Source organism: Neodiprion fabricii, chromosome 4 (genome assembly GCF_021155785.1).
Source record: "Neodiprion fabricii isolate iyNeoFabr1 chromosome 4, iyNeoFabr1.1, whole genome shotgun sequence".
Classification (NCBI taxonomy): domain Eukaryota; kingdom Metazoa; phylum Arthropoda; class Insecta; order Hymenoptera; family Diprionidae; genus Neodiprion; species Neodiprion fabricii.
The window spans coordinates 32,054,620-32,082,048 of record NC_060242.1 but is presented as its reverse complement, the minus strand read 5'-3'; the positions used below and the strand labels follow the sequence as shown (position 1 = coordinate 32,082,048).

General features: G+C 38.0%; 2 protein-coding genes across 5 annotated transcripts in view; one reads left to right on the top strand and one right to left on the bottom strand.

Annotated features, from left to right (window-relative positions):
• Nucleotides 1-21,952, bottom strand: part of LOC124180059 (putative fatty acyl-CoA reductase CG5065) — a 41,232-nt gene extending 19,280 nt beyond the window's left edge. Inside the window, exon 1 of the mRNA XM_046565072.1 lies at nt 21,872-21,952. The gene's annotated coding sequence lies outside the window, so the exon portion shown is untranslated. The remainder of the gene's footprint in view (nt 1-21,871) is intronic.
• LOC124180057 (putative fatty acyl-CoA reductase CG5065) lies at nt 39-25,573 on the top strand. Of its 4 annotated transcripts, none has more exons than XM_046565065.1 (6): nt 39-220; nt 20,321-20,741; nt 20,910-21,158; nt 21,911-22,260; nt 22,548-23,144; nt 23,378-25,573. In XM_046565065.1, exons 2-6 carry the CDS (start codon nt 20,529-20,531, stop codon nt 23,517-23,519), a joined length of 1,551 nt encoding a protein of 516 aa, XP_046421021.1. In that variant the 5' UTR covers nt 39-220; nt 20,321-20,528; the 3' UTR covers nt 23,520-25,573. The 4 variants fall into 4 exon arrangements, with proteins under 4 accessions (XP_046421021.1, XP_046421019.1, XP_046421020.1 ...); XM_046565063.1 differs by having other exon boundaries at nt 39-290; XM_046565064.1 differs by lacking the exon at nt 39-220 and adding an exon at nt 8,156-8,426.
• Nucleotides 25,574-27,429: the final 1,856 nt, after the last annotated feature.

The window sequence follows — 27,429 nt, the reverse complement described above, 5'->3', positions numbered from 1 at the left end:
CGTTGGGTGTTGCAGCGCAGGCCTTGCCGCGGTTTAGCATCGCGGAATCCGTCGTCGACGGATCGACGAGGACGGTAGGTTGAAAATTGATCGTGGCGCCGCGCCGCCAGGGTGCGTGTTGTTTTGGCAGTTGTCCCAAGATGGCGGACTCGGTTGGCGTGCGACGGGGACCCGAGGAAAAGCCGAGAAAGAGCGTGAAAACCTCGATTCTGTGTTAAAGGTGTGTAGCCGGGGTTGGCTGGAGGTGAAAGAGGGCCCGTACGGCCAGGAATCGGCGTTTTGGGGACTAGGTACGTGCGTAGATTCATTTACGTCCGGAGTTTCGGTGGTCGAGCCGCGCCTACGCGACCCGCCGCCGAGTCTCCTCTCCCGGACAGTCTCCGTTCCTCTAACGATACACCCGTTCGTTCTATTACCGTAATCCGCCGACCGTCTCCCGTAAATTCCCTATTTTTTTTTTCAACCCCCTGCGGCGCCGAGGGTGGCGTTCGCAACTTGGTGCGGCGACACGGAACTCGCGGCCTCGGGTTGTCTGCTAGCGGTGCACCACCGCCCACTGCGGACGATCCCATCCCCCTTTCGCTGCGGACTCTGCTCCTCGGACTTTAATAATTACGTCACTCGACCTGCCCGCCCCGGAAGTGCTCCTCGATTATACAACCCATGTTCGAATTTAAAACCACACGTCAAAAACGTCCGCAACGTACATCGCTTTCCTTCTTTCTCCTCTTTTCCTACACCCCCTCCACCCCCCTTTCCCACGGACCGTCGCATCCGACGCCTTTGCGGCGGAACTTCTTCCCCGTTCGATCGTGCTTCTTTTTTTTTTTTTTTTTTTGGTTTTTTTTTTTTATCTAATTGTCATTAGGTTTTTATCGCCATGTGAAACAAAACAATTGTACACATAACCGAGACGAAAATGATCGAGCCACCGTGTAAAACAACGACGCAACGATTTCCGAATGAATCTATATTTTTCTCTCTCTTTCTTTCTCTCGCTTTTCACGCACGCGATATTCCTAGACGCCAAGGCATTCCAACAAACGGTGCCAACTCACAAGTGACTGTTGTTTTATCCCACTGCAGACCTCTGAAAAATTTCTATTCGTATAATATCATCCTGTATACGTATTATACCGTACGATATGAAGTTTTGCACGAATTTGCTTTACCACGTTCACACAATTAACCTCGTCTGAACTAATTCGTCAATGTAGAGTAGTACAGTGAAACTTGAATAACCTTTTTACGACCATTCGACCGACACGCATGTGCGCGATCGTAGGTGCTTTATCATTTTTTTTTTCACCAGCCTTTTTCGAATTTACTTCCTCCGTCCCTCCATGAGGTATTCTTTGAATATACCGCATAGTGGTCGACATAAAGCATGGTGTGAGATACCGCTACCGCCGCACATGCATAATTTTCCTCCGCTTTCCTCCGGAAGAGATTGCGGTCCGTTTATACATACGTATGCACCTGTATAAGTATGAGTAAACTCTTGCCGGCCGACTTTCATCCTCCGTTTAATGACGTTGCTTTGGACTAATTGTAAATCGTGCCGATGCTCGCCTCTCTTACCTTATACCTACAGCGACGCTGATGCATGCACGAGCGAGCAATAATGCTGGTTGGTTCCCATGATGTAATCACCGCGGCGGGAAGCTGCGGTTCCGAACCGACAGCGTGCGCGTGGCGGCCGAAAAGATAAATAATTATATCAGCGCCTTGTGCGCTGCGAGGCAAGTGTCATGCGAATGCGATTAAAGGAAAAGGAGGAGAAAGATGGCGAAGAAAGTCCGCGGGGAAGCCTTGCAAGCGCATAGTGTTGCACCGCGTGCATTCGGATACCTGTCCCTGTGCAGCTTTGTCGCATAATCGCAACTGCAGTCTTGGCTCACCTGTTCAGCCGTGTCTGTGTAACGCGGTTCAACGCCTTGAAGGCTTCGGCTCGATACCAAGAGGCGATTTAAAGTCATTAGACTCGAGTTAGAGGGAGTTCGAGTATTAGCTAACGCATTTTTTACAAATTTTTCCATCCCCCACCCTAGTGATAACGATTGGTAACGTTTTCTGGTGTTGCCCGCTACTGTTTTTTAACGTTAGCCAACGCTTTTTGAAAAGTTTATTGGTAAATCGATTAGTTACCTGATCGGAATGGCAGAAATACCATTTATAGTCACATCCTGATCAATTTATTCCTACTTTATTAAATATCGGGTATTATTAATTATTAATACACGTCAGCGCGGTCAGTAAAACGTGAATTGATTATTCATTGTGTACTAAATACATTACGTATTGTCTTTTTTCTTAAATACATGCAATAAACATTACATTTGCTAAGATGTCATTACTGAGCGATTCATGCATTATTAACGCCGTCTCTTGAAGAAATTTTTTTACTATTCTCAAACATATGGCGTGTTGGCTTTGAGCACGCGCTTCGAATTTCCAATGTTAGCTAACGTTTGCCCGGAGTGTCTACTACTGTAGGGTAACATTTCAGGACGTTTCTTTGAATGGCCTACCCCTGTTTTAGCGTTATCCAGCACTTGAACGGCACCTTAGTTTAATACGTAGTCAAGTTAATTTGTAACGTAACGAAACGTTGAATTAAAAATTGATCGGAAATTTTTTTCAGCCTCGGAATAACTTTGTAGAAATATGTAGTCGAATTTGCGAAATATGAGTTTGTTTTAATTTCAGGCAATATCAAACTAGCGATGTACCAAACGAACGTTTTTAAATTAAGATGCATAACTCATGCAATAACATTACGAACTTTATCCCTATCGTTTGAAACTGATGTGAGAAGCTGGTTCGTCATTTCCTTTATATCTCACACTTATGACCGTTATACCTGCATCACAAAGATTTGAATTCGTTGGAGACGGTCAAAGATAGACGGATACACATTTAGCATTCAATTTATTCCGTACGACGTTCCATGAATTCCTCCTCGCATACCAGGCAATCGATTTATAAACCTGACAGAATTTAATGCCAAATGTGCATCCCTCGATCTTTGATCGTAGGCAAAGAATTCAAGTCTTGATAAAATTCGCCATGGCCACGAACATCAACTCATCTATGTATGCCTATATCACCATTATACGTGATTATAAATACATGCTGTTTCGTAATACACGCACGCGGTTTCCTTTCCTTTTCTTTTCCTCCCACGATGGAGATCGTCGTTTTCACACACTCGCGCACGTGTTTATTGTTGAAACCTGCACGTCGTTGAACAATCGAACGGAAAAGCGTCATCCCGGAGTTCGCATGCCGCATCCGCGCAAGATAACGCAATTATTATCTGATTGTAAACTGCGGGGAAAGTCGGTGAGTTCTATTAATAACTCATGGAATATTGCTACCGATGTCTTGACTCGGGCCTTCTACGGTTATGCAAGAATATATATTTATTACATTCGAATCTCCAAGGGGCTCGACGTCATTCCTGATGTTTATTTAGACCAACGACCGAAAGTCGGTGACGTTACCGGAGGCTCAGGCTTTTTAAAACTCGTTCCACTTAAACGGCAGTCATCAGGATTAATTGCAAATCATAATTTCTCAGCTAAACGCAAATACGCTGAAGGTGTGATGAAAAGATTCCATTTATCAACGAGTATTTGACTCTCGGTTCGATATTCGTTTGAGACCGTACGTGGCATTATTGAAAGCAGAGGAATGTTATATACCTACTCGTTGAATTTAATGAAAACTGCGTCAATTTGCTGGAAAATCGATTCGCTTAATTCTTTCGCTTACTCAGGCGATAAGCTGTAACAAATTCATTAATAAGGCCTGAACCTTGTTATTGCTGACTGTGAATCTGCAGAAATAATTCTCTTCGTATTGATCAAACTTCAAATGTTGTACAATCACTCTGGTCTCGCGACATCCGCGATGCATTTTAATACGGGACTTTGCGAGAAGAATTAGCGAGTTTTTTGGGGAGGATATAGGTAGAAATTCGGGTCTAGTCGGTGTAAGGACAGTAGGAAGGACGTCTAGATCCTAGAGATCTCGAGCTGTGAGAGGGTTTCACCAAGTAATCCCTAACTCCGTGTAATGGGACCGAGATGTAGGTAAGCGGTATCTAGACCGCAGCACCAGCCGACCGTATCCGTAAGCCGTTCAAAGTCGCCTAGCTCCGGCTCCAGCAGTAAACTTTTTGGCTCTTAGCTGCGGTTGTAATAACGAATATCGATCTCGCCGTTGAGGCACGTATTATTATACCTGCACCACCAACGGAGCCTACAGAGTTTCGATATAACGATAACGATATATATATATATATATGTATATATTAAGGTGATTTATAAAAAAATAATTTCCAAATTTCCACCGTGGCACCCTCTAAAAAATTTGTTTAAGTTAAAAGAAAGATTCTGTGAAAAGATTAGCGTTCCACGTTATGCGGAACGTCGCGCTCATTTGATTTATCATTTTTTTCACATTTTTTTGAATCTGTGACGAAACCCGTTATAGCACTTCAAATGTTATTTCTTTCCTGACATTTATATTCAACGCAAAGATCACGATCCGTAGCACAACAATATATCATCCGGGAATCTTGTTCTCCAAAATTAAAAGTTCATGTTAAATTAAAACTATTTTACGAGATTGAATTGATAATGAAAACGTCGTCAGATACGCTTCTCAAACATCAGCTGGAGACTTAATATTACAAGTGTGGGTCTTCTATTTGACGTAGATAGATATTATGTTTGATGTAAGCGATAAAAAAAAAATTTTTCATTACACTTCATAAATTTAAAGAAATGTATAATAGTGAAAAATCAACTGAGCGCAATCTTCAGAAAAAATTTATTTGCGATTCTCCACCATGGCAACCCCTTAAAAATTTTTTTCAGGTTAATATATATATATATTCGAAAGCGGAATCTTTACCTCTCATCTGCAAACTTCTTTCCTTGTATCATACAAATTGTGCAAAAGAGATTCTGCGAGCGGAGATAAGGGCGTTGATTGGAATGAGAGCCGAAAGCTGCGGAAAGCGGAAAATATTCATCAAAGTGCATTATCGTTGGTGGTGGTGGTGGCGGTTTTATTTTTCTTTCAAATTTCCCCGATTCTAATTCTTCCTGCACGGAATATTCGACTCGATGAAATGAAAGAGGACGAGTCAAAGAACGACTAATGATAGAACGCGTGAATCAGATCGAATTTTCCCGTGTATAATGTACATGTATATGTATAAGAAGCTTTTCATCCTGCTTATTAACACCGAAAATTGCACGAGAGAGATTCTGCGACGATTAGTGCGAAATTAAGACTTATCATTACGTGATGAGTCACACGTCAGCGTAGAAATTGTATTTATACAATTGGATATTATCGTGGTGAAGAATCGAAAAGTTTAAGGTATCACGTAGCGATCGAGTAAAGTGTCACGTAACTTTTCGGGCTGCAATTCTTGAGAATTCAGTTCAGTTTTTAGAAACTTGGAACTTTGATACAAAGATTTTTGTCTGGAAAGTATATCCAAAGATCAAAGTTGCGGTTTCTTATTTACAGCTCGCTTCGAAAGTTATATTGTACTCAATCTTGTGACAGACTGGCGAGTTATCGGACAACTTTTGCGTTTGTTTAAAGTGTATTTTAAAATTCCCGTTTCTTTGTTTTCAGTGAAAGAAAGGAATTTATTGTAATTACCCCGAAAATGAAAAGTTGAATAATCACTACATCTCAACGTTTCGAGATGAGAAGTTTCGCAAGGTTTTTGAGATCGCTGATCACGAATCTGAGATCAGATTTGCAATATCCAAAATGGCGAATCCGATATGGCAGAAACCAAAAACCTAAAATTATTCGGATTTTGGTAGAAATTAATAAGCGGAGGTGTTTTGGGTCACCGATTATGAATCCAAGGTCAGAATTTCAAAATTTACAATGGTGGATCCACTTTAGTGTTTCAAAATGATAAAAATCGTGATATTTTCATGTAATATGACATCCAAGGGATTTTTAACCGTCGATTACGAATCTTTAATTTGTAGTTCGAAATTCGAATCGGATGTTGATATTTTTTTGTTACGTGAACTTGGAACCTGCGGTGTGAAAACGGGAAGTTCGAGGTCAGCCTAAAGCCGCTTGTTTTATGTAACACTAGTATGGTTTGCGCATCCTTTTTAACCTGCGTTAAGTAGTCGTTTCTCTGACAGTACAAAAACAACATCACAACACAGCGTAAAAAAAAACTGCTGAATAACAACACTATCGTTAGGACAAGTATCATGTATATCATGGAGGCAAAGTCTTTTTCGTAAAAAAGGTAAAACGGACTGTTTTGCCACATTGACGCACAATCTACTGTTGTTGTTATTTCTTAAATGTTAAAAACTGACCGAAGAACAAAACATTCATTATTTCTCAGAGGAAATAACATTTTTCATGGTTTGCGGCCTATCATTCGCCCAATTTGACATTTGTTACCGTCAGAATATGGGTTTTTCAAATTGGGGAATCTATATTTCAACCTGTACTTTTATACAACGCAAAAAGTTCTGGAGCGAATCTATGATTTCAGGTTTTGATCTTGATTGATACTACGCAGAATGTCATATATATCTCAAAAATATCGAATTGAGGGTAAAATAAGAGTCGCACATGATGAAAAACGAATTTTTATATTTTTGCGCCAACGCTAATTTTTCACGGATTTTTGAGGCTGAACATCAAAATTGAAACTTTTCTCAAAATCCTGAAATATCCTTTTACCTATAAGCCATTGACCTTATTTTTTTTTCTTTTCGTGCGATAGAGTACTAAAAATTAGAAGATGGACGATGTATTGATTAAAATAAATCCAAAGAGGTCGATAAAACTTCTGTCTGCACATATGCAATATTTCGATTCTCATCATTAATATGAAGCGCTATCATCGATAATAATTATTCAGTTTTTAAAGTGCTTAAATACAGAAAGTCATGAATTTCTTCACTTTTTTTTCGTAAACAATTATTACAAGTATTCCCTTTCAATCAAACGAGGAATTACAACAAAGATGGTGAAGCACGGTGAAAAAAATGAGTGCTCGGTAAAAGAACACTACACAAGTCAACAAAAAATTCTAGCGAAATCGGTACCGTTACGATAACCGTTCAAATATTGCTTGGATTGCAAAAACAAAAAATTTGGCACAAACCACTATTTGTTGTTAGTCTACTTAAACTTGTCAAAATTACATTTTCGGTTTACTCTAAAATTAAATCAGTTTAGTTTATCGTAGAACGAAATCTAACGAATCTATTAGATTTTGAAATGAAGCATCTCTATTATCATCTCTTTTTCATCTTTAAAGCGAGTCTTCGTAATTCAATAATACCTGCACTGAGAAAAATTTCATTTCTCACAGTAAGTAGAAAAATTGAGTAAAACAGGTATCGTTAAAAACAGTGTTTGAATATTGTTAGAATTACGAAAAACGAGGTACGCGTAACCATTTTGTGCTATCGTCGATCCTTTTTTGGTAATTGCAACGCAAAATTAGTTTCTTCGGTTTACTCTACTTTCGTAGTTAAACAAGGCTTTAACGACAATTTATTGTTGCACAAGGATTAAATTTTCGCGAGAGTTACAAGAAAATATAGCAACAGTGATCGTAACAAGAAAGAATAGTAACGGATACTAGACTGTCCGGTAACAGCTAGAAAACTAATTTTCATTTTCTACCTAGAACTATATTTTTCGATTTTGGTAAAAAGTGGAAGTAGTTAAGGAGTGATCGGTAACCAAAACTAAAAATTTCTCTCAGTGTGTAATATAATTTCATAAATACTCGATATACAACGACTGTCTAGTAATAAGTAACAATACACATACTCGCCTGCGGCAGCACAGCAATTTTTGGACTAATTGTAAACTTCTTACAGACGCGAAGAATATCGGGCCCCAAAATTTCAGATCCACCCGGGAAATGTACCCTCGTCTTTCGATGTCCAGTATCACGTTTGGGATACGGAGAAGACCGTCGGGGCGACGGTATAATGAGTGTGAGGGTGGGGGAGGTTTCAGAGAGAGGGAGAGAGAGGAGGGGGAGCCGATGGCCGACAAAGAACGCATCACCGGGATGTCTTTCGTGATATATAAGACCCGCGGTGGGCCCAGCATAAGCTCAGTTCGTTTCGTGGCCGGCTCTTCGTTATCTTTATAGTATCGATCGATTTAGCGATTTGCAAATCATAACCGTTGAAAAGCATAAGCATATATATATATATATATCATATATATCATATATATATCATATACACATATCCGCAACCTAAACACCTGTTTTATTATACAGGATACGTCTGTATAGTATGATCTGCAGTTTTCTGTTTCAATCGTGGATTACTTGATATCAGATATGTTGTTCGTTCCGTGTTGACACCTTTGCACCGGATATGCAGGTAAGATGCATTTTCCAATTCCTTCCTACATTTCTCTACCACGTATCCGTCAGTGAATTTAACCATTGTGTGCTGCAGTTGGTTTTAAACACGCGTATATCTGTCATCGTTATTGGTATATACACGATCAACGAATAAACGAAAGCGTGAGTGAATCGACAGGCTTAACTTACGATAACGTGCGGAAAGTTAATCCCGACAAATGAGTCACCGAAATGTATGATGACTTGAAAAAAATCAATGAATTGAAAGAAAATAAGAAGATGGAAATGAACTTTCTTAAACACTGCAGTGTACCTTTAATACAAAACCGAAACGAAATCGTTTCTTGCAAAAAAAAAAAAAAAAATGCAATTCTAAAGTGCAGAAATTTTCGAAAGTTCGGCTGAAATATTCGATTCTTCACGCACAACGAGCGTTTATAACCCTTATAATTATCACGTAATTATTACGGATAAGCGATAACAAGTGTATTTTTATTAACGAACGTCCGCGATATTAGTTTTAATATTGTCGAAAAGTTGAGAAAAGTGCGGATGCTAAATTTCTTCGCTTGGTTCAACCTGAAGATTTCATGGTTGAAACGTTGAAAATTAAAAACTTAATTAGCGACTTGATCTGGTATTAACTCATTTTGTCCGACGGACGCGTCAGCTTCTTCCATGCTTCTATGTCGCAGACACAGAACGCCGCCTACATCTTCCGGCTTTCGGAGCCTAACGATAAGTTGCGAGAATCGTCGCGTGTCTCTCAACTATCGTCAAAGTGCGCGAATATCACCGTCGTCCCTTGATTCGCCAAAATACTTCACAGCGTATAACAAGCGCTCTCTTTCCCACCGTCATACATACGCCTATTATTTCTTCATTTCTAGAAATTTGAGGTGAGCGTAACCCGATTAACGATCATTTTGTTTCCTCATGCTCTTGACACTTCTTTTTATTACCATCGTTTGGAGAATAAAACTGGGACACTCACCTGTATTACGGTACGCTAATGTACAGCAATGAAAAAAGTATCCTACTTTCAGTCGACGTATGCACATACGCCCGTACGTACGGTTTAATGAAACAAGGCGATCATCAGCCGGCGACTTTAATACCAATCGAACGTGATTTCTTAATCTCCTTTTCGTTCGTCTTGCGCGTTTTATGTTATTATTTATCTTCTTTTATCCCCCATAAAATCGAGATTTCCACAGCTGCATGCGTGACTCTTCTCAACCTTGTTACACAATCTGTAATAATACTATTAATAGGTAAAACAAGATAATGAGATCGCGATGCACCGTTGTTGTGTGACTTTGCAGTTCGTAGGAACGACGAAGAACGGGATATCCGCGAATAAAGTGGGTTCTCCTTTACGTGCTGGGGCACCGGCAGCCACCAGGGGCCAACTTTCTTTATTTTCTTATCCAACGTCGCATTAGCCGCTCGTTTCAGACGCGATTGTCAAATATCACGTGTTCGCGATTTCTGTTCTATACTGCACTGCATATTACATACACACCGTCCACACAACGTTATATCAATTTAGAGCTGGGTAATATTTTCAGGTTAGTAAGGTGCTTCGCTATATGCATGTAACACATGCCTGTGTACATTCATACGTATAATATTCGCGCGTGTTTTAGGTCATCCTTACTTAGTATAGTTTCTCTTGAACTTTTAAATGTATATAATACGTGGCGAAAGTACAAGGTGTAAAAATGAATTGGATTTTTCTTTTCCTTTTATTCAGATTATTTTCCGCAAAAGGTGTTGTACTCTTTTTCTCTCACTCTAAAATTAATCTTATCCCTCTCCCCCTTTCCATATATATACTTCATCTCTTTTTGAAACATTATTTATCAAGGATAATAAATTACTATCCGTACGTTTGTAATAAAGGGGGGAGAAAATCGCTAAGTCGGTTAAACAAACATTATTCCATTATACGTATGTATTATATAAGCAAAGAAATCGATTTCTTTTCTTTTTTTTTTTTTTTTCATTCAACAAGTGTAATCCCACATTTGCAAACGGTTGAAAATTGTCGCTATATCGTAGTATGTATCAGCAGAGAAATTTTTCACGTTTATAACACAAATGAAAAGAACTTCCCATGGAATTTCCTATTTCTGCGTTTTAGAGGATGAATTATAAATGGTGAAAAGTACGATTCACCGCTCAGTGACCGAGTGTACGATAATTATTTCCCGGTGATAACGAATTTCGTACACTCGGTCATGTATATACATATATATGTATATATATATTCATCTTCCAATTACTGCGGCCGAATATTCATTTAATAATTTTTTATATCACACGAGTACAGCATTTTCTGGTTACAGCGATTGCAGCTCGTTAACTTTACTCGGGGCCTCCACCATTTGTACGATAACGATAATATTCTTGTGCATAAGTACGTAGAAAAATCGGATCCAAAACGTCAATTTATTTGGCTATAAAACTCGTTTTGATACACGATCATTAGTAAATTGAACGCCGTATACATTTGCCATCGCACAAAACGTTGGATTAAGAACAAATATTGAAATAAAAAGAGTTTGAAAATAATGTTGGAAGAGGATGTCGCATGTGAGATTCGTCTAATTTTTTTTTGGGGGGAGGCAGAACTTCAGGCGAATCGCTAAATCGATTCGGATGTAATTTGCACGTGTCGTTTTTCGAGAAACTACACGTGTAAGCTTCTCGCGTATATGTATAAATGATAAGGTTGATTTCGTTTGCCGAAAAAATTCTTAGTCACTCATTTCGACTTAGTCATTTATAATTTTTACCCGGATTCAAATCCCCCTATGTGTATTCACAGATTCGACAAGTTACTCCGATTCCCAAAGATTAGAGCCCAAATCGAACCTCTGACAGACAACGCGTCTAAATTCCAATAAAATTACTCCGAAGAAACAATAATGGTAATAATAATATGAAAAATTTATACGCAACTGTGTGAAAAAAAAAATATATATTATCGATTGCAACACAGAGATCAATTTTCAATTAGAAGCTGTCACTGATACCGGCGTACAAGTCTGCCTGTCAGACGTCCAGAGATTACTAAACGAGCATGATCAAATGATCGTCGATCAAGGTAGGCAGTAATTCCATACCTGTGCGATACTGCATACAGGGAAAGTCATGACAGTCCTTAAAACCATGTAAAAATTTTTGAAATTTTGAATACTTATCTTTACATTATTATCAAATGCTACCCCTAGAACTCCCGGGTCTCTCGTTTTGCGCAAAGTTCGGTGTAACCGCGTAGATATATTACAGGTTATAACGCAAGAGTGTCGTCAGCTGACTCGACCGCCTTTGACGATTCTTTCTCCTTTTTTATTCCTCTTCTTTCGGTTCTTGTTTTTTCTCCTTTTTTTTCAAATTCTTTTTCCCCCTGCCTCCGCTTCATTCACTCTCGCTGTTTAATCGCCTCATTCGTCGAGCGCGATCCTCGTATATCCACGTTATATGTATAACTTTATATGTATTCGTATTATACTTATATACAAAGTTGATTCACCTCACTTGCATACAGATTAAAGATAAAATGTCAACAATTAGCGAAGAAGCTCAATACTATCGAGCAAATAACTGACCTGCAGTGTTTTACCCACGCGTATATATCTACATATTTTACGTTCGTGTATGCTTTTCGCCTTTAGATATTGATGCGTAATGCAGCTTCTCAAAGTTCGATATGAAATTACTAATCGCGCAAACATTCCGAGTTATCCTAGTTAGCTTAGTATAAATTCTAAGAAGACATTGAATTGCACGACTTTTAGGTATCTCATATTTTATCAATAAGGCAACTCGGTATTTTTAACATCAGTATTTTGCAGTGAAGACCGGTAGATAATTTCTCACTTCCGTAACTTTTATATCCCTGTAACTCTAGTCGTATATTCTGCATACAATGTTTATTTTTTATTCCTGTTTTTTTTTTTTTTCTTCCTTCTTTTGTGCTTGTTTTAGTTTTTATCTAGTACACCAACGGTACATTTGACATAGAAATAAATATAGCTACTCGTGAAGTGGAGTCTATATAATAGATACGCACAATTAGCGTTATACTGTTGGTATGAAAAAAACTACGTGTTGAAATATAATGCCTCAACTCGAATAACATAGAATTAATACGTTACACCGCGAGTCTGAAATTATTCATTTGACACTGAACGTAAATTTCGTTCTATTTCAATATGATAACGTGCAAATTGACAATTTTTTTATTTGAAAGAAAAACTATGTACGACTTTGTTGGTATTTCCGTATTGAATATACTGTTCAGCACATGCCGTATCGCTTATAGAAGAGAATTGATGCGAATTGATGCTGCAATTAGTAGACGGGATGTAAATTGGTTGAGTATTTAAAAAACAAAAAAAAAAAATAACGCGTCAACTTAACATTTGCACGAATCATTATCCGCAGCTGTGTATCAGCACACAGATAACAACTCGGTATCATCGAGAGCCTTATAATGTATAAAGTACGCGAAAAACGGAAAGTTTCAATTGTTTTCCGGCTCTTCACTTCCACCCTTGAATGGTAAAAAAAAAAAACTGAAACGCTATTGAAGACGGTAATCGGTATATAATTACAATGCAATGAAAGTGCACGGATAACATTACGTGTAATTATACTTCCTGATATTGCGGCAATTGCTTATTCATGTGAAAATCCTCTTGCCTATTCATTAAACAAATTCCAAGCATAGATTAATTCGCTTTATACACACGACGTTGTATTACTTCGAGAAATGGAAAAAGAGTATAACATTTGATATGATGGAGCGAAAAGTTAAGAGGTGGGGTGGAAGTTCCGAATTTGAAAAGTCCCGAAAGCGCCTAATTCCGAATTATTTAATGTCGAAACTTGAAGGAAAGAAATTAAACTTTTACGAAACAACAAAGTTTCGAATGGTCGGGAAACCGACGACTCAAATTTCCGCAATGCAAGATTAAAAACATTCAAGTTACGATCGGGCAATGTCCCGAAAACTAAAGCTCCGATAGAGCGAAATTCCGAAAGTTAAAATATACTCGCACAGCGTAGTTTAGTCAACGAGCGGGCGTAAAAAGTCAGTAAAACCGAAAGTTAGAGTGACCAGGATTTCGAACGTAAAAATACCAAAAATCCAAAACAAAGAAAGATAAAAGCGGTGAAATTTCACCGAGTCAGAAATTCTCAGAACTAAAAATCTTCTTTCATTCGGAATTTCGATGTTTTAGATCTTGAAATTTTCTCATTTTCGCACTTTCGGAACTTTCACTTGTCGGACTTATGCCCTTTGGAATTTTGTGCGTCGGGTTTCTTTACTTTAAGTTTTGCCACCAAAAAAAAAAAAACGGAATTTGGCGCTTTCGGAGCTTTTCCAATTTGGAATTTCAATCCCGCCTAAAATTTACCAGCTTATAGATATACATAATCGTGTCTTATAACGATCAATCATTTATCATACAAATATTCTTAACGCATACAACATCCGTGAATTAGGTATTACGATAAGGAACACACGTCTGCCATGATTATGCATAAATACACGATGTTACGATGTGACGAACGATTTGATAGGTGTTGAAGAGAAAAAAAAAAGAAGAGAAAGAAAAAAAAACGTCGGACAGGCGGCATTTAACGCTTACAATTTATAGTTCAGTACTGTTATAATCAAATATAACTTATGTATTCTATGTATGCCTAGCCTGCAGCTCGATTTAACGTAATTTAATTCGTAATCTCAGAATCTTATCCCTCTTTGCCGGCTCAAAGCTTAATCTAATCAAACATGCATACACGTAATACGTCGTTTATGTAACGCGTAGACTTATATACGAAAGTATAATGTGTACGAAATCGAGAATCCGAATACGACCCATTCCTATCAGATATCTTTATATTCCATTAAAATACAGACAGACCGTGCGTTGCCTACGTATTGCAATATATATATGGGACATTCCACGTAAAATTAGCAGCCCATTTACCCCCGTCACCCCCTTCGATTCTGATCATTTTTTAATACGACGTTCTTACCAACCCAAAAGGGTCTAGGGATTTTTTTCAGACTTTCGTCAGCCGTTGGCGAAATTTGTACAAAATTGCCAAACCAATTACAAAAACGCCCGTTCGTTGAATCCTAAAAAATTCAACCTGATTCTATGATTCGAAATGTGATTTTTGAGCAGCACACGATAACGCGATCTCGATATTTACTTTTTTTTTTTTTTTTTTTGCGAGTTTTCAGTTTTTCTAATCTGAGTTGTTTCTTCGATTTTTTTCAAATTTCACCGGTACCAAAAAAAAATATATGATAAAAATTCCGCGACCTTTTTGAGTCGGTATGAACATCGTACTAAAAAATGGTTAAAATCAAAGAGGACGATGTACATGGGATGTTAATTTGACGTGGAACGCCCCATTATGTATGAGTTACACCTCGTGGAGAATATGATTATCACACCGCATTCCTAGGCTACAGAGATCACGATACGATGCCACCTGTAACGTAGATAACACGGAAGAAAATCCTCTTGACCTATATTACGCACTGACGTGGCCGGATACGTTCGGGTAAAAGTGCTTACGAAACATCGCGGTTAAAAAGATGAGTAAGGAATATAGTAAGACCGAAATATCTTCGGAATGACGCGTCCGTTCCGTGTGAAAAAAGGAAAACAAAAAAAATGAAGATAAAGAAAAAAAAAAGACTAGTAACAAGAAGAAGAAACTGTGAGAACATCTTCCAAGTGAACTCGTCGATCGCTCAGCCAACTACGCGTCGTGTATGCATCCCAGCATTTTAACTCAGGGTTCCCTATCCTTAATTCATTTCCATTCCACTCCGTTCCACTCCTTACCTTTCTTTACCTTTTCTTACCATTCCTTACCCCGCCGCGTCGCGACGCCGGTATTTCGACGTGAACGAACCGGCGGTGCGGTGCACCGTCTATATTGGTATAATAATATGCTTATGTACCTGTAAGTAGAGGGTGGTGGGTGCTAGAGCGTAAGGTTTTAAATGAAACTCCATTTATGCCGTCGTTGAAAATTGCATAGCTTTTAGGAATTTTACTACCAGATTCTGGGCCACGAAGATCTATCTTGAAGGGCAAACGCTAAAATTGTAACAAAGAGGAGCTGAATAGGTTTTTCTTTTTTAATAAATCTTCATAGTTTACGAGTATAGTGATTTGATAATTACTCAACGTACGGGGACCTTTTGCCGAACTAACCTTCTAAATACGATCATTCTCAAATTTTGTTGCTCCAATGGTGTAAAATATCTCGTAAAAATTTTTTAAGAATTCCGTCAAAATTTTCCCATTTGAATAAAACAGGACTTTTAGCACTTCGCGGTTAATTTCAATCCCGTAAAATCTTCAACGTTTTCAAGCAAATCTACCTTACGTACTGTTACAGGTAAGAAATTTTTTCAACTTTCAGATTACTTGACGCGACATATAGGGAGAAAAGTTAACCGTAAAGTGCCAAAAATGTTGAATGTCATTAAAATGGGAAAATTTGGAGGCTTTTGGGCAGAACTTAAGACTGTCGTACATATTTCAAGATATTTCAGCACACGAAAGTAAGAAATTTCGATAATGACCGTATCAAGGACCACCCGTATAAAGTTCAAAAAGTTCTCCTCAGTGACCCCTTTCCTTAGTTATCTCTTCCCAAACCGAATAGTACGTGTCCGTGATTTTAGTCAGCTTGATACAGCTACTGACAGCGCGATGAACCGGTTTGAGGCTACAAGTGAAAAGACAACGAAATAAAAATAAAAAATAAAAACAAAATAAGGAAAAGACAAGACAACAAAACCAACAACTTTCGTAACTCTCGCGCTCCATATACATACACCTATTATAGGCATAATAGTATGTACAGGCGTAAGTAGTCAGGATACAAGAGAAGCGTGTACTAGAATAGAAGAGAAAGAAGAGAAGATCAAATAATCGTGAGCAACCGTCACAGTAACGATAATCATCCGTTTCCGGTACATCGGACGCCTAGGATTCAGTCTGTATTTTTTCATTCACGTAATACAAAAAAATTACAATTGCGGATGTTACAAGGAATCGAATTTCACTCTGATTTTCCAATTTAAATGTAATTCAAGTAAATCTTTTTCGCCGTTTCTTTTTTTTTCTTTCTCTTTCTTGTTTTTTGCGAAAAATACGACCCAAATATTTTTGCTTTCTCTCTCGGCTTACAACAATGTCCGGTTTGTAAAATATTTTCATTCAAACACCGGATTGTTTGAATCGTTTATAACGGTTCTATATGTAAAACACCCAAATAGTGTACAGTGCATCCGCGAGGGTAAAAAAAACAAACAAACGATTGTAATTCGTACACGTCCACGGTATTTGTAGGCATACGTATATGTCTACATATACATGTAAGCGTGACGAGGTGACGCGTGGCCGTGACCGTTCAAATGCGAGAATTAGCGAGACACATACACAATGCGTATCGTACATACACGCACAGCGAAAAATGACGTGAGAAAAAAAAAGTCAACGACATAAAACAACAGTTTCGGAGTTGGCTTCACAGTCGAGAATGCGTAGGTATGTATAATTTCAAATACCCACCGGAGGGATGGCTTCTGCACATATTTTGAAATACGATGCACACGTACATTGTAAATATGCATATATTAGACGCGCACGGCGTTAAATCGCGTGGCAGGACAACGATTATACGTACGTGCATGCATACGCTTGTATTATAACAGATAATCTGGATGCGGAAAAGCCTGCGTCAAACGCCCGCGGAGGATGCAACGCGTCGCGACGCGATGCGCCGTCCACTCGACGTTCACGGTTCTATTCACTGGTGAATCCTCTCTATCCGCCCCTTTCCGCTTGCGGTTTAAGCCGCAACGGAGTCACCGCTGCTCGCATAACGGGTTCTCCCGGAGGAACGGTGTCGATCCTCCTGCTTCGATACCTCCGCGACGGTGACCTAGAATCTCATTGTCCGTTGGTCCCTCCCACCTTCCCCCCTCATTCGATGATCTCCATTCGAATTGGAGGAGCTACATTGACCCTGGCCATCTGTGTACACGCGTACAAGTCCTGCCGGTTCCGCGTGTATGCGTGCGTGAGAGAAAAAAAAAACTAGAACGTTTAATTTTTGATTTTTGGTTGATTTCGTTTTTTTTTTTTTTTCAAATTATTTTTTCTTTGTTTTTTTTTACACTTTTCAAGGTTCTTCGATAGCGTTGTTTTTTTTTCCTTGTCTTTTTTTTTTTTTGTTGCTCCGCTTTACCCTGTTCACCGATTTTACCCTTCCTCTTTGGATGCAATCGTTCGTTCTACGAGCCGCGCCGAATCTTGCTCACACCTATACGCGTAGTCTCTGCTGCTGAAAAGTCCGCCTTGCAAACAGCTACAGCATCTCTCAATTGAGATATCGATTCTTCTTCGCTATTGTACTTCGCGTGCCTCGTGTCTCTCTCTATCTCTCTCTCTCTCTTTCTTTCGCTTCCCAACTATTTCTCTCTCTTTTTTGCTCTCCACTACCCTTCTGCACGTATACATATACTTATATCGTGATACGTATTCGTGTGCTCGCGGGCGTGTGTATGTGTGTGTGTGTGTGTGTGTGTGTGCCGGGGGGGCTCATTTTTTTTATTCTATGTTTTGGGTGTTTCCGTTATACCTACTTGCATATTATGTGCACAACGTACAGTACATACATATACCTGTATTACGATGTGACATGGCTGTGTTATACTTGCACTTGCCTTGAGAGACGCCTTACTTTCTCATCTTTGGGAATATTTTTAAATATATGCTTGTCGACGACGCTCTGTAACGAAATTTATATTTCAAATAAGGCGATTTTAATTTTTTTTTTTTTTTTTTGTTTTTTTTCTGTAGTCATATTATATACTTTCTCTTGACGAGAGAAAATTTAACTACTCGTCACGTCGAAACGATTTTGTATAATATAATTATCGCAGGCAGCTTATTTTTAAGTACATAGAGCGCGTTGAAGAATTGTCGTCCGGTAAAGCAAGGAATATAACTAGACGGTAAAGCCGAAATCACCGCTATGCAGTTAATTTTTTAATATATTTATAATCTTGATATTTTGAAAAAGAAGCATATATTTTTATTTTATCACCGACGAGGTTATTTATTTATGTCACGGCGTTGAAGACAGCGGAAGTTGCGCTATTGATATGTCACATGCATTGTGTATTCACAGACGGTGTATTTACGTATAATAAGATGAGGACGTATTTAGAATGCATCGTCCGTACGTACATACAGCTAGTTTCAGAATTGAAACGCACGCGGCGTGGATTCGCGTCACGCGTAACGTGCCTAGCCGCGTGCAGAATATATATATACACACATGTAATTTATAAAGAGAGCCAGGGGAAAGTAGGTAGGTTCATGACAACGCACATACGTTCTTAGTCAACAATTTGCGAAAACGGAAAGAGAGAATAAGTTTTTTTTTCTTTTTTTTTTTCTTAAATAACGAAAGAGTAAGAGAGTAGAAACGGAAAATCGACCAAGCACAAGTGCTTTATACTCGTGATAAGAAATCGCAGTTGGTACTTGATTGGTTTACCTAATCAGTTCCAACATTGTGTAATCATTCTCGTTTCGAACGCGGTTTTTCGTCCGCGAATTGTTTATTTTCGTAAGTCATTCGGCGGGTGTAACGCGTCTACCGTAATCCGCTTGATTCATTCACACGGAACATTCATGTCGAGGGACGATTTATACCAGTTTCCATCCGATTTGCGGATGCTTACCAGATTTGACGTATCTAAACATACACAGATAAACATACACTTCTAACTGATTGGGCGACCTTCGTGATCTTAAGGGGATGCTATAGTCAGTCCTTACCGACTGCGTTAAATGTTTTTTATTTTGTCTGTTATTATCAGAACCAAAATTTATTTAATCTATTTTTGTTCATGTAGGATGCGCCTGTTGTACCCTTCTTTGCAAATCCATGCATAGACTTTGATAATAGTCAAAATAGAAAATATCTAACGCAATCGGTAAGGACTGACTTATAGCTAGTAAGGATGAATAGGGCCCATCGTCTGATTGTAAATTAAAAGGTAGCAAATGAGAAAAAACCGTAAAACCGTTTAAAAAATATCCAGCGATGTTATTTGCTCCAATAATAGTGAACGCGAATGTAACTTTTATTTTAGACGGTGGGACCCATTCATTCTTAATCGCGGATGGCTGTGGTACCGATTCTTCGACTTTTATTAACAATCGTCAACAGTAACGACTGCCAGTTTCGCACTATTAATTTTACTGTTTAACGTTATTCGAAGATACGCTATCAAAGCTATAAAGTGAGGATTTCGACAATTTATATGCTCTCATAATTTTCACTACTATTCGCCAGCAATCATATAGCTGGAATTTAGATTTAGATCATCACCTTTATATTCATTTTTCTAAATTGTAAACATACATAGGAACGACGAATAAGAACGAGTCTGTCTAGATTAGCATTCCGTTAGCGAACTGAGGATCAATACGGAATACCCGTTACAAAAATGGGAGTAAGGACCGGAAGATTCGCTGAATTCACTTATGGCTTATTAGTAGATATACCGGAAAATAGGATCCATTGTTGACTTTGGGTTTTTTTTTTTTTTTCTATTCCCATGTCGTTCTGACCGTTGGCTAAACACTCTACACTATTGACTATACAAATAATTTCAGAGCTGTTACGAACAGAATATATTTTTAGATCAAAACAACAACTTCATGCCTTTAATGTGGTAGTAGAATTTTTTTTCTTGCATTTGCATTCGAATTCAAATACCTACCAATATTTATCTGTTTCATTTTATGTGCTTATAAATTTCTTTGATTTCTGTTTTAGGAGACAAATCTTCACTAACGCGAAATGAGGCAAGTTTCAACAGGAACACCGAGCACCAGGAAGAGTAATACCAAAGTTAATATTTCAACGTCGTGTAGTAACTGTCTTCGCATTTGAGTCTTCAATCGAACGCACTATCTGATAAGATAGGCATCTTCCATCTACAAGTATCGCTTTCTTACCTCGCGTAATCTAGTCAATCAGGGAAATGGCCACAATGGCAGGTGGCGAATATACTTCCGTAAAGGATTTCTACCGGGACAGATCGATATTTATTACAGGGGGTACTGGCTTTATGGGAAAAGTATTAGTAGAAAAACTCCTCCGCTCCTGTTCCGGTATCAAAAATATTTATTTGCTTATGAGGCCCAAGAAAGGACAAGACGTTCAGCAAAGGCTGCAGGAACTTCTTAACGGTCCGGTAAGTTTCAAAACACAATGAAAACTTTATCCTGCAAGCACTGATTCTGTCGATAAAAGTCAGCGACGAAGAAGACGCGAGCAAAGTATGGCAGGAACCGAATGTCTTTTTTGATATCTCTCTTTCACTCCTTTTTTGTAATATAATATTTTGTCTGTATTTTTGCAGTTGTTTGAGAAACTTCGACGAGACTGTCCACACGAATTATTTAAAATTATACCAGTGGCTGGAGATGTAACGGAACCAGAACTCGGCATCTCGGAGAGCGATCAGGCAACTCTGATTCGCTTTGTATCTGTGGTTTTTCACTCAGCTGCGACAGTTAAATTCGACGAGGCTCTCAAGCTGTCTGTAACCATCAACATGCTCGGAACTAAACGTCTTATACAACTTTGTCACCGCATGCAAAACCTCGAGGTAATTATATTTATAGAAAGTGTTCTCGATTTTCAATGGATTCAGTTTAAAAGTTTGATTGTAATTTCGGTAAAAACTAGCTTTCACCCTGTTTCAATGAACTCTACTTTCCACCCCTCGCTGCTGCTGAACCTGAGTTGGCGCACAGACAACCCGTGTCTTTAATACCAAATTAACATAGTCTTAAGGTAGCGTTGTATGAACGTGCTAATTTATACTGGCAGTCAGCTTTCCCTTGATTGAGCATGTAAATTTGTATTGACAAAACAACCTCGCATTACCATCAAATTTATTATTCAAATGAAAATTGACTTTAGTCAGGTCAAAAACTTTTCAATTGTAGCTGAATATCAAAGGACAGGGTCTATTGAAGTTTAATTTTCACATCTGTTGCCAGCAGGTATAAACAAGTATTATGAAAATGCGATAATTTGCACATCACATTACTATGCTAATGCTAATTGCCTTTCGCCACCTACTAATTTTTGTAATGTACGAAAGTTTCGCAATTTCCGTATAAACACAGCGAGTTGACAAAAATCAATGCTTGTAAATGAAGCACATTTTATCCTTAATCCATATTATATGGATCATTTGTAACATGCAAAAATAACCTGATTCATTGAACCAAATAATTCAATGGGCAATTTTATTCTTACAAGGAAAAGTTTAATTGTACTTGAAGACAAGAATGTCAATTTGTAAACTCTTACCTTTACAGCAATTCACGTGTATTTCCTTTCCGTGTATAGGCAGTCATTCACGTATCAACAGCATACTGCAACTGCGATCGCAAGGATGTCGGGGAGGAGATTTACGCGACGCCGCAGGAACCAGAACAAGTGATAGCCTGCACAGAGTGGATGGATGATAAGTTGGTGGAAGAGTTAACACCTCGACTTATAGCCGGGCGTCCAAATACTTACACGTTCACCAAAGCTTTAGCAGAAAGAATGTTGCTTCGGGAAAGCGGTTCTTTGCCAGTCGCCATTGTCAGACCTTCGATCGTTTTGTCCTCGTTTAGAGAGCCGGTTGCAGGATGGGTTGACAATTGGAACGGCCCAACTGGAATTATTGCTGCAGCAGGAAAAGGTTTCTTCAGGTAATGATTATTTAAGGAATCTAATTTTTCATAAAAATCAGACTACAGATTACCAATTGAAATTACTCATAATGCTTTTTTTTTTTATTTATTTCCAATTTCCGCTCGTAGTTATACCTCGTGTATTTGTATTATTTAAGTTTTTAACATGTTGAATATTGATGAAATGCTGATACTTCGAAATTATTGAAAACGTTACAAGTGTTCATTTTTGGTAGCAACGTAGGATTAAGGATTAAGGAACTTTGTCAAGATCCTAATATGAAACCGTCCTTTTCTATCAATAGAACTATGCTCTGCCATGGAAACAAGGTCGCAGATTTGGTACCCGTCGACATAGTAATAAATCTGATGATCTGTGCCGCTTGGAAGACTGCAACACATCGTTCCGATAGTATCACAGTGTATAATTGCTGTACAGGACAACAAAACCCTATAACGTGGAAAGAGTTTGTTGACTTGTCGTTTAAGTACAGCAGATTACACCCTGTTAACGATGCTGTTTGGTATCCAGATGGCTGTTGCCGAAGTTCCGTTGTTATCAACTCTGTGTGCAATACCTTGCAGCATACATTGCCTGCTCATATTTTGGATTTTCTGGCACGGCTCAGAGGTTCCAGGCCCATAATGGTCCGAGTTCAAGCCAAATTGGGCAAGGCTGCTCAGTGCTTGGAGTACTTTACCACTCAGCAATGGAATTTTAGGGATGACAATGTCAGGAGATTAGGGCAACAGCTTAGTCCTGAAGATAAGCAAACGTTCATGTTTGACGTTAGCCAAATCGATTGGCCAGCTTACCTTGAACAGTACATATTGGGGATTCGACATTTCATTCTAAAAGAGAGTCCAGAAACTTTGCCCGCTGCTCGTTCGTATATTACAAAGTAAGTTGAATCCCCGTTAAGAGGCTCGTATTCACCATACTTTGGACCGAGACTTTTTCCGGACTCTTTCGAATATCATTACGCTAGTATCGCATTCTTGATTGTTCAAGTTCAAACGTTCCGAAATACTTAGAAAGTAATTGCAATGTACAGGAACTTCAAGAATATGCTTAATCTTCGATAAGTGCTTTTTGTTCATGACAATTACAAAGACCCGTTATTTTTTTTTGCAGATTATACTGGTTGCACAGAGCGGTACAATTTGGAACGTTGTTGGTAGTTATGCGAATTTTATTATCTCGCAGTTCACTGGCTCGTTCGGCATGGTTTTCCCTGCTGACTTTCGTACTCCGTATGTGCCGCATGATTGTTTGACGGCTCAGAACCCCAACCGAAGTAAACGATAACACGCATAATGAAAATAAGCAAAAGCTAAACTCTGAGCATAATATCAAGGGACGAATCGCCCAACGATTTAAATGCTCAGCTACCCTGACGGCTAGGTGCTGGTATATGTACTCTCCCAAGTTGGCAACTTTAACTATGGTCATTGTTTATAAAATTAGCAAATGGTGTGGAGTATTATGCAGGGAAAAGTGGTGGTTTCATTTAAGACAGGGATCGATTAGTGCGCCAATTAATACCGTTCCTACGGTAATCATCTAATATGATCAGCCAATCTATGGATAGAAGCTTAAATAATATAAACGTTTATAATAGAGAAATATGATGACAGTTCGTAATTGAAAGCTTTATTACGCGTTTTAGAGGCTACGTTATTGGGATACCGTCGGATAATTGAATAATAACTTAGAATTGCCGTTTTCAATGGTATTTATAATTCTGTGGAAGAATCTAATCCCGTTCTTCCATCGAGATATCCAGAATTCTTTCCCCGTAATCTTCAGTGCATGATGTATTTAAGGTAAATATTTTCTAACTGCTACGTGTACAAACTCATGATCCCAAGAACGATCAATGAATAGTAATGTATTTTTTCTTAAACGATTACCTCTTTTGAAAATTGAATCGTCCTAATTGTTGGCTTCGATATTTTTTTATGGGTTTTTTTGTATCCCAGTTATAGTTACATTCAGTGACGGATTGATACTATGGATTCAGGCACCTAAAAATGGTCAATTGTATCACTTGCTAATACGTGTAGTAATTCAAATCTGCCACTACGCAACTGAACGACGTTTAATTTTAAACGTAGCCTGAACGCGTATAAAAAGAAATTTGCTAATTACGTTCTGTATAAAATTCGTGTTCAAAGCTAACGAGTGCTACGTTATGTTCAAAAATTGCTCCATTTATATCTATTACGGATTTGTTGTCACATAATTATCGTAGGATGTGAATATTAAAAATTTTTGAAGGCATTGGCAACTTAATCCTATACTCTATTATATAGGGAATTGCGCATTTTTCTTCAAATAAGTTATACATAATATCACATACTCGGGCAGTAGTTGTAGATAAAGAAAATATTCCAATCTGAAGTCAAATTATTATAATTGCAAGTTCAAACTTCCGCCGCTCTATAGCTTCAACTTTGCGTCTAGGTTATTAAAAATTAAGGAATGTACATATGCTGAATAAAATTATCGATCACCGCAACTAAGAGTGAATTGATATAGTCAAACTGAAAACTGAGAAGATTTACGCACTTGGCCAAACTCAATAATACCTAATTCTAAAGAAAAAATAAACTACCGCTTCGTATAAGCCATGGCGAAATTGAGTGTAACATATTTTTGGTTCTAGTTACGTTTGAGTTCACATGTATAGTGTATTTCGATCTTACTAAGCTTGCGTCGTGCAAATAAAATATTAGAAGAGTTGTACATGATACTTAGAAATTTGTGACAAGAAAATCACAATATTTCGATCTAAAAGGAAATGTGTTTAGATTAAAATGTGGCATTAATTATTTCAGTTGCCTGTGCCTTTTGAAATGATTAGATTGCGAGTAATTTTTCAATTAATAATCGTTCGTTACCAAACAAACTCTTTCTCGAAGAGACTAAGAATTAAAAAAAAAGAAAATAAAAAAACAAGAGAAGACCGTTTGTTATGCACTTCGAAGTGGGCTTCCCATGGAAAAACATTGTTCGGTGACCCATTGTTCACCTTTGCCAAGCAACTCATTGAAATAAGTAAGCGAAATGAAAATAAGGTAAAATAAATTAATTAATAATTAATAAGAAAATGTTGAATAATGATAATGTAGAGCCCAAGGTTAAAAAGGTAGCGCCGTGAAGGTCATCACCAGCTAGTCTCATCTGTAATGTTATCCAATCACATGATGCATACAAGAAAACAATATTTATTATTATTAATTTAATTAATAATCGTACTGTACTATTACAAAACAGAAGAACTACAAGACAAAACTTTGAAAAAAATGAAAGATTTAAAAAATTGTCTGCTTCACTTTACTGACACGTACCAGTCGCAGTAGTTTTAATGATAATCTGTAATGTTAAGCATAGCAACGATCATATATTCGTGTTTCAGACACTTTCCGTGTGATGACGCGCTATTTATTTATTTATATAGTTTTGTTTTAACATTTTTAATTATCTACTCTTCTTTTCTCCTCTCATTCGCGATAACTAGAGGTTATCCTGAGGCATGACGAAAGAAAAAAAATGTGCGTCATATCGGATTGTCGGCGCATCATAAATATCTAAAGGAATTGATTTTATTTCAATTAAAAATTTTTGATGTTAAACCCCTGTGTCATTTAGCTAATCTCTCCAAGCGGCAATCAACAAGAATATTCTGTAAAATTTATTGATTTTTCTGTCAATACAAACCACCAAATTCCTTTTTAATTTCCCGCAATATACGCTCGAAAATCCAATCGAGTCAGTTGTTATAAAAAAATTGTCAACTACATTCCGAAAAGCTCTGATCCCGTCTAATATATTTCCACGAAGTTGTAAAATATAATCAACGTGCGCCTCTGGAATCGCCCAAGGTAATAAAAAGAAAAAGAAAACTTGTCGCACTTATGCCACGAGGCCGTGGAAGCATCTGACCTTTTTTATATTTTGAAAAAGAAATTTGAATGATACATACCTATGTATCAAAGTTACGTAATATACATAAACTATCTACAAAATTGGGACCAACTGCTTCGGACTAATTTACACAATTTTTCGAAAGGATTGGTATATTGACCACAGGCCAAATGCTATCCTTTACTTCGGTAATTCGACCCGTAATTGCATCTGATTGTGAATGTGGCATCAACACGCTTAATTGAGCAGAATTAGATTCAGTACCGACGATCCGTGTAGCGCGCATATATTATATGCGAAATGGCCAGATAATCGTAAGTACAAGTACTCAGAAATCACTGTTTCTCATACAGCAATTTTAACTGTCACGTAATAGTGAGAAATCATTGACGAATATGGAACTAACTAAGTTTTCAAATTACGTAATTCAGATTGTCAAGAGCCAACAACTTATGTCGATTATGCCACGGATAATGAATGAATCGCGTTTGATTAGTCGTTAAACAAATATCCAGTCTTCGAAATTGCGTGTCTTACCTGCATTATGGTTGTATAACCCAAGGTACTAAATATCCTCGAGAATATGCAGCGTGCAAACATGAAGGACGTGACGCACATCCATATTGCCACGGTGATATTTTCTTTGCATAGCTTACAATCACGGGTGCGTTTAATAAAAATATAAAAATACGATGGGACTGGGATTACTCACGTGAAACTCATTTTCTCCCTGTGCTTCGCTATCCTCTCTTAAAAAGTTGATGCAACGATCGAATCTCGAAGTTATCGAAATGTATCATCAGCGAAAAATATCGACGAATCGTTTCAAATTTTATTTACTTCAAGTGACCCGAAATTCCGGTTTATTAGCAATAAATTAGATTTATATCGAAGTGATGTAATATTTCGAGTATTCGTTACCGCGTTGAAAGCTAAAACGATCTCAAGCGAGAATCAGCCTCAGCAAAAGTAAGTTCACCTTAACCTCTGATAACAATTATACATGTAATATGTCAAGATATTTATTCGTCGTCGTTACGCCGTTACGAGCTTATGCACTCTGTATAACTCAAAATTGAAACTAATAGTGACGGTTGACCAGACAAATTAAAGAACAAGAAGGCTTTGTCGTTTAATCGGTAAAACAGAATCACATTTGGCTTGATGGCGTGTGGTACCGAATTATGATAGAACGAACGCGCTTGTTATACCCAGTGCTTATACCTATATTCTTGGAGCATCAGAATGAAAGCTGC